This window comes from Chiloscyllium punctatum, chromosome 4 (assembly GCF_047496795.1).
Source record: "Chiloscyllium punctatum isolate Juve2018m chromosome 4, sChiPun1.3, whole genome shotgun sequence".
Classification (NCBI taxonomy): domain Eukaryota; kingdom Metazoa; phylum Chordata; class Chondrichthyes; order Orectolobiformes; family Hemiscylliidae; genus Chiloscyllium; species Chiloscyllium punctatum.
In genome coordinates, this window is record NC_092742.1 from 91,222,038 (window position 1) to 91,233,108 (window position 11,071).

An 11,071-nucleotide genomic window follows, 5' to 3' on the forward strand; every position below is an offset into this window, starting at 1 on the left:
CCCCCCTTCCCCCCCTTCCCCCCCATCCCCCCCACCCCCCCTTCCCCCCATCACCCCCATCCCCCCTTCCCCCCATCACCCCCATCCCCCCTTCCCCCCATCACCCCCATCCCCCCCCTTCCCCCCTTCCCCCACCCCCCATCCCCCCCTTCCCCCCCATCCCCCCTTCCCCCCCATCCCCCCCCTCCCCCCCTTACCCCTCCCCTTCCCCCTCCCCTTCCCTCCCTTCCCCCCCTTCCCCCCCTTCCTCCACATCCCCCCCTTCCCCCCCTTCCCCCCCCTTCCCCCCCCTTCCCCCCCCTTCTCCCCCTTCTCCCCCTTCTCCCCCTTCTCCCCTTCCCCCCCTTCTCCCCCTTCCCCCCATTCCCCCTCCCCTTCCCCCTCCCCTTCCCTCCCTTCCCCCCCCTTCCCCCCCCATCCCCCCATCCCCCCCTCCCCCCCTCCCCCATCCCCCCACCCCCCCCTTCCCCCCATCCCCCCCCTTTTCCCCCCTTCCCCCCATCCCCCCATCTCTCCTCCCCCGTCTTCCCCCCCCCCCCATCCCCCCCATCCCTCCTCCCCCTTCTCCCCCCCCCCCCCCAAACTCCTGAGGTATGTTTCATATTCCCCCCCCCCCCTCTAGTTTTGGACTCCCTGACCCCAGGGAAAAGACTTTGTCTATTTATCCTATTCATGCTCGTCGTAATTTTATAAACCTCAATAAAGCATAGCAATGCTATGTATAACTCCTGCCTTACATTTCTACTACTGCGTGTTTTACATTAATTTTAAAAGGTGTGTCAATGGATTTATGTAGATATTTTTGAGGGATGTTGCTGTCTTGAAGCTTCGCATGGTCAGGATTTACTGGGTTATGCATGCCTCTCGATTATCTGATTAACTGGCCACTACCTTGGCCCATCAGTGCTGTTTGCTGTTCGTGTGTGGCTGCTGTGCTGAGGATACCACCTGTAATTTATTTGCAGAGCTGTATTTGAATGACTCCGTACCATACCTCGACCAGCCCCCCACACCACTGGAATTCCAACGAAACTGGTTGTGTCCCAACAAGCCCTTCATCCTGAGAAATGCTATCAACCACTGGCCAGCTGTCTCCAAATGGACAGCCCCCTACCTGAGGTATGCTTTTGACCCTTCATTAGTTCTTATCCTTTGCTTTTACCTCAATTCTTCTCGTCCATTAATTCTTCCCTGGACCATTTCATTTTGACTTGCAGCCTCAACCACTATTTTGTGATTGCAGGTAAGCACTTCCCAAAATGAACCACAGACACTCTTGTGTGCAGCCTTGGTCTTCAGGCAAGGGGTTGAGGGAGGTGTGGTTGAGAGCTTGTTTCTTCTTTCCTCAAGTTCTACAAATTTTTGGTTCATATTTGGTTCAAAGGACGCAAGGTATTTGTTTTTCGTTTCTCCACTCGTCTGGGTTGAGAACACTGTCCAGAACAAAGCATTGGGCCCCATCCACTGCTGTTCAGTACCAGCAGCGTGCACCATCTACAAGATGCACTGCCAAAACTCACCGAGTCTCCTTAGTCCAAACCCACGATCACCAACATTGGCGGCTCAGTGGTAAGCACTGTTGCCTCATAGCTCCAGGTATCCAGGTCCCTGCAGGTCATCCCTCCAGTCCTGGCAACATCCTTGAAAATGTTTTTTTTCAATTAAAAACACCTTTCCTGTAGCAGGGAGAGCAGAATTGAATGCAGTATTCCAAAAGTGGCCTAACCAATGTCCTGTACAGCTGCAACATGACATCCCTACTCTTATACTCAATGCACTGACCAGTAGAGGAAAGCATACCAAATGCCTTCTTCACTATCCTAGCTTCCAGTGACTCCACTTTCAAGGAGTTCTGAACCTGCACTCCAAGATCTCTGTTTGACAACATTCCCCAGGATCTTACCATTAAGTGTATAAGTCCTGCTATGATTTGCCTTACCAAAATCTAGCGCTTAATATTTATCTAGATTAAACTCCATCTGCCACTCTTCAGCCCAGGAGGTCTCGTTGTACTCTGAGGTAACTTTCTTTGTTGTCCCCCCCTACACCAAAGATTTTGGTGTCATCTGCAAACATAGTAGCCATACATCCTATGTGCACATCCATATCATTGATATAAAATGACAAAAATCAGTGGATCCAGCACCAATCCTTGCAGCACACCGCTGATCACAGGTCTCCAGTCCATAAAGCAACCCTCTACCACCACCCTCTGTCTTCTATCTTTGAGCCAGTTCTGTATCCAAATGGCTAGTTCTCCCTGTATTCCATGAGATCTAACCTGGCTAACCAGTCTACCATGTGGAACCTTGTCACATGTCTTACTGAAGCCCACAGAGATCACGTCCACCACTCTGCTCTCATCAATCCTCTTCATTACCTCTTCAGAAAACTCTATCAAGTTTGTGAGACATGATTTCAGACACACAAAGCCATGTTGACTATCCCTAATCAGTCCTTGCCTTTTCAAATCCTGTCCCTCAGGATTGCCTCCAACAACTTGCCCACCACCGATGTCAGGCTCACTGGTCTATAGTTCCCTGGCTTGTCCTTACCACCTTTCTTAAACAGTGGCACCACATTAGCCAACCTCCAGTCTTCCGGCACCTCACCTGTGACTATCGATGATGCAAATATCTCAGCAAGGGGCCCAGCAATCACTTCTCTAGCTACCCACAGAGTTCTAGGGTACACCTGATCCAGTCCGGGGGATTTATCCACCTGCATTTTAAGACATCCAGCACTGGCTCCTCCGTAATATGGATACCTTTCAAGATTTTGCGATGTGTTTCTCCAACATTCTTCCCACAGTAAAGAATGATGCAAAATACTTGTTTAGAATCTCACCGATTTGCTGAGGTTCCACGCATAGGAGTTCTTGCTGATCTTTGAGAGGCCCTATTCTGTCCCTAGTTACTCTTTTTCCTTGATGTATTTATAGAAACCCTTTGGATTTGCCTTAACTTATTTGCCAGAGCTACCTCATGTCCTGCTTTTTCCCTCCTGATTTCCCTCTTAAGTGTAGTCCTACTGCCCTTATACTCCTCTGGGGATTTACATGATCGCTGCTGTCTATACCTGACATATGCTTCCTCTTTTTTCTTGACCAGAACCCCAATTTATCTAGTCATCCAGCATCCACTACACCTAGCAGTCTTGCCCTCCACCTAACCGGGACGTTCTGTCTCTGGATTCTTGCTACCTCATTTTTGAAGGCTTCTCACTTTTGAGCCGTCTCATTACCTGCGAATATCCACCTCCACTCAAATTCTGAAAGTTCTTGCTCGATGCTGTCAAGTGCTCAACTTCGTCCCTGCATCTGGTTCTACCCTCCCTGCAGGTGCCTATTAAAATCTCCTCAGATCTCATTAGGTGACATAGTGGCAAAATTCTGCTTGCTATCGCTCTCGTTAAGCACTTTGGAATGTTTTGCTTTGTCAAAGATGCCATACAAATGCAGGTTGCTGTGGTAACATTGGGATGTTTCACCGTCAGAGAGGTGGTTGGGAAGCACAGGGTGAGCGTGGCAGTGACCCCCAACGGTTACGCTGATGCCGTGTACGAGGGTCGGTTCGTGATGCCTGAGGAACGGCAAATGCCATTTAATGACTTCCTGGACATCATCGAGAGGAAGCGGGCTGCGAGCGGTGTGTTTTACGTGCAGAAGCAGTGCTCAAACCTGACCGAGGAATTCCCTCAGCTCCTGCAGGACATAGAGCCCCACATCACGTGGATGAGTGAGGCGCTAGGTGAGTGAGGAGTGGTGGGCTGCAGCTTACCTTACTTGCATGTCGCTTGTCAGCAACTCTGCTGATTATCTCACGTCGACGGTCATTGAGATAACGCGTTCCAGTTCTCTCCTTTTCTCAAACCTGTTTAAGCTTGTTCTCTTGTTGCTAAAATGATGGCAAGTGTATGGATGTAGCCTTTGTGGGTGTTAGGTGCTATTGGTACTGATGGTGAGACTTTCACTGTGGGACCCTGATACATTGGATGCTGTCGCTGAGACGTGAAGGTGGAATCTGCGCCCCCCCACAACCAGACCTCAGGTCAGGCTGGAGAACTCACGTGTCCTAAGGTAGCCCTCTGTGGCTCCTGGAGTTAGAACCCCTCCAGGGGTATGTGACCCACCTCTCCTTTCCTGGCCCCAGAAACATAAGCTGCTGCCAACCTCTGACGGCCAACATTTGGGGGAATGCTGGCAAAATGGAAATGGTCCCGGTGACCCGGTTTCATGGTCAATGGAGCAGCAAGGACTTGTGCTTTGACCAGGATGGAGGCCTGAAGATTCAGGCTGTGCTCTGTCAACAGGCTGATGGCTGATCACTCTCTAACGGCTGGGTGTGCTGTCAGACCATTTATTTTCTCCCCTTTTGTTTTAGGGAAGATGCCTGATGCTGTAAATTTCTGGCTGGGGGAGTCGACTGCAGTGACTTCCTGTAAGTAACTCAAGCTTGTTATTCATGTAAGTGAGCTGTTTGGACAGTGAAGAGGTGGGGAGCGGGGGTCATGTCAGCTGACCTGTGAAAGCAAGGCGACCTGTGGGGAGAAGCTACTGTAAGAAAGCCGAGTCAGCCAAGGCATATTTTTAGGAGAAACTGAGGACTGCAGATGCTGGAGATCAGAACTTAAAAATGTGTTGCTGGAAAAGCGCAGCAGGTCAGGCAGCATCAAAGGAGAAGGAGAATCAACGTTTCGGGCATGAACCTGATGAAGGGCTTATGCCCGAAACGTCGATTCTCCTGCTCCTCGGATGCTGCCTGACCTGCTGCGCTTTTCCAGCAACACATTTTTAAGCTTAAGGCATATTTTTACACTGACAGTAAACCTAACTCCGGTTATCATTTAATCTGCAGAGACATGACTCCATTGTAGTGTTGTGGGTCTTGATTTGCGAGTGTTGTCCCTACATCTAACCCTTGGCTTGCACACTTGCATTGACGTTTTGCTCAGCATAAACACACAATAGGCTTCTGCTTTGTTTCCCAGTGCCTCATGACGTGCGATAACATTCCCAACCACTGATCTGTGGTGACCCATCACAGTGTAATTATGTAATGAGCTTGGTGTGCTCAGTTTTATGAATTATCTTCCCATGGACAGAGTGTAAATCAGTCTCAGTCCCTCTCAAATGTTGCTGCTCAGTCAATTGAACCGATTCGAGGGTCATGGCTGTTTTCTCTGGAGCGTCGGAGGAGGGTGACTCTTAAGGGTCGGTACAAACACGATGGTCCGAATGACCTCTTTCCGCACTGTAGGCATGCTCTGATTCTTCGGTTCCGGAAAACATTGTCTTTGGTTCCTGTTATAAGCTCCATGCCTGAGCCGTTTACTCTATCCCTCTTTCTGCCAAGTATCTGCAGATGAACCCGATGTGCCCTACAAGTTTATTTTTATATTCATTGACTGGATGAGGGCATCACTGGCTAGGCCAGCATTCATTGCCCATCTCTAATTGCATAGAGGGCAGATCAGAGTCAGCCACATTGCTGTGGGTCTGGAGTCACCTGTAGGTCAGACCAGGTAAGGATGGCAGTTTCCTTCCCTAAAGAACATTCGTGAGCCAGATGGGTTTTTCCAACAGTTGGCAGTGGATTCATTGTCTCATTAGACTCTTAATTCCAGATTTTTATTGAATTCAAATTCCACCATCTGCTGTGGTGGGATTCGAAACTGGTCCCCAGACATTACCTGGGTCTTTGGATTAACAATCGAGAGATAATTTCACGAGACCATCGCCTCCCCAAGTGTATTTCCAACTACTACTTTGCTTCATCACTAAAACCACACTCCTGTACAATGCCAGAGTCCGCCCCATCTCATCTGACCTGCTCCTGAAACGTTCACCCATGTCACTTTTACCTGTAGACTTGACTATTCCAATGCCTCCCGTGTTTTAACCCATGTAAACGGGAATTGCTCCAGCCCCCTGCTGCTTGTATCCTAATTCACATCTTCCAGGTGGTTGCTGATCTGCATTAGCTCCTGGTCCAATTCTAAAATTCTCATCCTGGTTTTGAAAACCTTCACCCCTCCTGATCCTTTGTAACCTCCTTCCTTTTTCAAGATACCCCTCTCGTACAGTTCTGGCCTCCTGAGAGTCCCCGAACTTTAGTTGCTTCACCAGTGGAGAAACTTGTCACTTCAGCTTTTTCCATCCTCAGCTCTGGAATCTCCTCCCCACTCCTTTCAAAATATTCCTTACTACTTGGACAAACTGTCAGCCAAATATCTTAGTATCCCCTTAACGGGAGGGGGTGGGCCTGTGCCCGATATTGTTCAATAATTGTTCTTGTGGAGCACTTTGGAACATTATACCATGTTTGAGGCAGTACATAAATGCAGGTTATTGTTTCTCAGTAGGAGATTCACATCATAAGTAAGATTTTTACTGATACATGTGGATATGTATATTGACATATTAGGAAGCGATCAACTGTGGATAGTTGACTGTGTGTGTTCTGTGATGACGGAATCTGTGCTGGTTGCGATTATATCCATTGCTTGATGTGTCTGCACTGGATTTCCTAATTTCCTTTGTGCCATTTTACTGACTCTTATTTCTAAACTTTGTTTCAGTGCATAAAGATCACTATGAGAACCTGTACTGCGTGGTTTCTGGAAAGAAGCACTTTATCCTCCTCCCTCCCACTGACAGGCCCTTTATCCCGTATGGTAGGTCAGGCTTTCACAACACTGTCCCTTCCCTCGGAATAATCTAGCTGCAAAGCAAATGAGATGAGTCCGTCTGGGCCATTGGATAGAACAGTTCACTATTCAGTATGAATTGGCATTCCCATTTGAAAATGTCATGTGCTAACTAATAGCAAAATGAAAATAGATATGGAATCAAGTTGGTTTTCATTGTTTCTTCAAACTTTCTTTGGTGAAAGTGTGGCAGTGATTAGATGTGCATTCACATTAAACCATTCCCAGTAATTTGAACACTGCACTCCTCTTCCTCACTCCTATACTAGCTAACATTGTTAGTGATTCTCACGTTACTGCCTCCTACCTTATCTGCTGTCATTCACCTGCTCTTTTAAAAAAATGTCCTTGCTGTGGTAGCAAGCCCTATTTCCAGCTTTTGAATCTGAGCTGTGCTTCTAATCCAGTAATGTCTCTATCACATAGAACATTCATAATATTGATCTGGAGGTGCCGGTGTTGGACTGGGCTGGACAATGTTAAAAATCACACAACACCAGGTTATAGTCCAACAGGTTTATTTGGACGCACTAGCTTTTGGAGCGCTGTTCTTTCATCAGGTGGTTGTGGAGTATAAGATCTTGAGACACAGAATTTATAGCAAATGATTACAGTGTCATACAGTGATATATTGAATAAACCTGGATTGTTAAATCTCTCATCTTTGAGAATACAGGTTTGGCTTCATTAATATTTAAATCCCAGAGCTTCTTTTAAGTCGAGATAACTTAAAGTTTTGCAACAAAAAGGTGACATCTGAGCTCAAACACAGCATTAAAGGTGTGAGGTCAGAGTCTGTCTGTATCCCAATCATGAGTCAAACTGGTTCTATTTCCAAAGTGGAATTTACAAAATATCACATGTATTGACTGCCTGCAGATTATGCATTTTTGAGCAAACTGGAATGTATCTGCAAATATACCTCACATCTTTAATGCATTATCTGAGCTGAGATGTCACCTTTCATTATAAAATCTTGTTATCTCGAGAAGGTGACTTGAAAGAAGTTATGGGATTTACATATTAATAAACCAAAACCTACAGTCTAAAAGATGAGAGACTTAACAATCCAGGTTTGTTCAATACATCGCTGTATGACACTGTAACCTTTTGCGCTAAGTTCTGTGTCTTATTATCCACAACCACTTGATGAAGGAGCAGTGTTCCAAAAGCTAGTGCTTCCAAAAAAAACCTGTTGGACTATAACCTGGTGTTGTCATTTTTAACTTTATCCGTAATATTGCACAACTTTAATGCAGTGTATTAGACTAAGTATTGTAAAGTGATGACTGTAATAGTCTGTGCTGTCATAAAAGGGAGTGTCAGACAGATGTGATTGGAATGTCTAAGAGAAAATAGCATGGAAAGAAACTAGTACAGGGGAGTGTTCTTAACTGTAAATATTTTAGAGTACAGGAGTCGGGAGGTCATGTTGCAGCTGTACAGGACATTGGTTAGGCCACTGTTGGAATATTGCTTGCAATTCTGGTCTCCTTCCTATTGGAAAGATGTTGTGAAACTTGAAAGGGTTCAGAAAAGATTTATAAGGATGTTGCCAGGGTTGGAGGATTTGAGCTATAGGGAGAGGCTGAACAGGCTGGGGCTGTTTTCCCTGGAGTTTTGGAGGCTGAGGGGTGACCTTATAGAGGTTTACAAAATTATGAGGGACATGGATAGGATAAATAGGCAAAGTCTTTTCCCTAGGGTCAGGGAGTCCAGAACTAGAGGGCATAGGTTTAGGTAAAAGATAAAAAAGAGACCTAAGGGGCAACATTTTCACACAGAGGGTAGTACGTGTATGGAATGAGCTGCCAGAGGAAGTGGTGGAGGCTGGTACAATTGCAACATTTAAGAGGCATTTGGATAGATATACGAATAGGAAGGTTTTGGAGGGATATGGGCCAGGTGCTGGCAGGCAGGACTAAATTGGGTTGAGATATCTGGTCGGCATGGACGGGTTGGACTGAAGGGTCTGTTTCCATGCTGTACATCTCTATGATTCTTAAGTGTTATTTAGTAAGCAGTCTTTAAGAGTGAGTAAGTTACTCCAACCCAACAGTGCAACAATGTATGGTTGCAAGTGAAAAACCTATACTAGAAAGTTTTCAACAAATTTCAAGACTTAATCAGGCAGAGAGTGGTTAAAGATATTCACTTAATTTCACACTGCACCAGATGTTATGGTGAAGTCAGACTGAGAGCAGGTCAGTATGCAATGGTGAACAGTGTGGGCAGCTACATAGGTTCTGCCATCTGATCTAGGTTTGCCTATCAGTAATCAGAAGAGAGAAAGACAGAAACTCTAAATCCCAAAATAATAGCTACAGTTGAATAATACAGACTGAAAAAAAAGGGAAAAGCGAAGAAAGGAGATGTGTGGCCTGGAAAGCAATCAATAGTGGCATCTAGGACTTACTATTGTAGGTAGTGAAGAGGTTAGCATGGGCATGGAAATGATCCTGCCAAAAATACCCACTACGATTGGTGCAAAAATATGTGGCAGTTTAAAAAAGAACATTTAAGAATAGGTTTTAAAAGTATTTTAAGAAAGAAATAGACTTTTCACAAGATATTGAGCTACTTTAGCAGAGGTTAAAGAAATATGTGGAAATTATTGGAGGGCAGAGATTTTGGGCACCTTTTAAGTTAAATATTGGAGCAGCAGTTTCAAATCTTTTAGACTGTTATGGACCAGACCAGATCGCCTCAAAGTATTTTAAGAAGGTGGCCTAGATCCTAACTTTTTCTTATTTTAAAAGCAGATGTAAAGTGTGTGTTCCAGATGTGATGTGATTACTCAAACTACTTCACATAAAGCAAAACACAATCTATTTAAACACTGTAGATAAATAACAAACAAAGGAAAGAGGAACTAAAAATAACTGGATAATGGATAGAGTACCTCTGACTAATTAACTGTCCCGATATAGTTACATTCTGTAAACACCACCTTGGGAGAAAGGCAAATTCAGACACAGATTCTTACATGCGGTTCTCCAATCCAGGAGAGGGGAAACAAAACGTCAAGAGATTCCAGAGAAAATCGCGGCCAGGAATCATTCACTGAAGCCTGTAACTCTTCTGAGACCCCCAAACAGCTGCTGACTGCAACAGCTAAACAAAAACACAAAAACCTGGTCTGTAAGAGGTGGTCATTCCAGTTCAAGCTGCTTCCATTGTTGCAGTGTATTTTTTTTTAAATAAAACCTAAAGGCCTCCTAAGTTGTTTCCTTGAGCCATTTTCAGTAGCTGGTTCGTCACCTCCGCCTTTACAACCTCTCTTCAAAAAAAAAGAGCCCAGCACAAAATAACCTTTGTAAAGTGATAGCGCCACAAGACACTGGACCATGGTTCAACGTGAGAGTGCTTCGATCATCCTGAAAGCATCTACACTGATCCGGAGGAATAGAGCTGAAGGGTTCTGGTAGAACTAACATCTTCCTTAAAAAACACAGTATTTCCTGAAGTGCTGTACGTAATCCAAGATCAGAATAAACCTTCGGTCTCAGAAGAGCTCACAAGTAAAAGTGTCAAGAATTCTAAACTTTAAATAAAGATTTGATATGCAAGGAAAATGATACTTGGTCCAACCATGAACTTAAGTGGAAAGGCACGTATGGAATAGGATCCAGTTTACAAAGGAGAAGAAATGAAGGAGGCCAATCAGGAGACTTACGAGCTGAACTTCTGAAGTTACTTACAGGATTTGAAAGCTAAAGAAACAGCATATTGCATAACATTAAGTCCAGAAGGGAAACCAATATGCTTACATATTCCAGGAAGTCTGCACACCCTTTATTTCTAAAGGGAAGACTTAGTGATCAAACAAGGAGTCCTTTCACCTGTAAAAGAGCTGACAGCTTGATATTCGGGATGGAGTGACAAAGGCTCCAAAGGCAGACAGAAATCCAATCAATAGTATCAGCGGGTTAGAGTTTCGCAAAATTAGGGAAGACCTTCGTGTTCTCTAAACTGGACTCTAATGGCAAATTCGAGCAGTATTGCTTGGAGAGGAATCCATGTTCCGCTCAACTTTTACAGCACTATTTAGAAGATTCTGCTTTAGCAGATTGCCCTTTGGAAATATTTCAGCACCAGAGACTTATCAAAGGAATATGTGTAATCTTTTAGAGGACTTAGACAAAATGTCTTGCCACGGCCTGAGTGAGAGCTGTGCTGAGAAGAATACACAAGGCAGGATTTCCACACAACATTGTGAGAGTTTACCCAAACAACAATCAAAGTTTTTGGTGACATTGTAAACGCATCAGGAATTGAGTGATCCATTGACTATCAGAGTTCAGATCCAGCTCCAAGGAAGATCACGGGGTCACGATGATCCTCAGTGGATCCAGTGGCAAAA

The 11,071-nt window shown here is 45.2% G+C and overlaps 1 protein-coding gene across 1 annotated transcript in view; it reads left to right on the forward strand.

The window, feature by feature from the left end:
* Positions 1 to 970: 970 nt before the first annotated feature.
* Positions 971 to 11,071, forward strand: part of ivd (isovaleryl-CoA dehydrogenase) — a 109,119-nt gene continuing 99,018 nt past the window's right edge. Inside the window, exons 1-4 of the mRNA XM_072569286.1 lie at positions 971 to 1,119; positions 3,496 to 3,749; positions 4,383 to 4,439; positions 6,580 to 6,675. Of these exons, the coding sequence (XP_072425387.1) occupies positions 3,578 to 3,749; positions 4,383 to 4,439; positions 6,580 to 6,675 (325 nt within the window). The 5' untranslated portion in view covers positions 971 to 1,119; positions 3,496 to 3,577. The remainder of the gene's footprint in view (positions 1,120 to 3,495; positions 3,750 to 4,382; positions 4,440 to 6,579; positions 6,676 to 11,071) is intronic.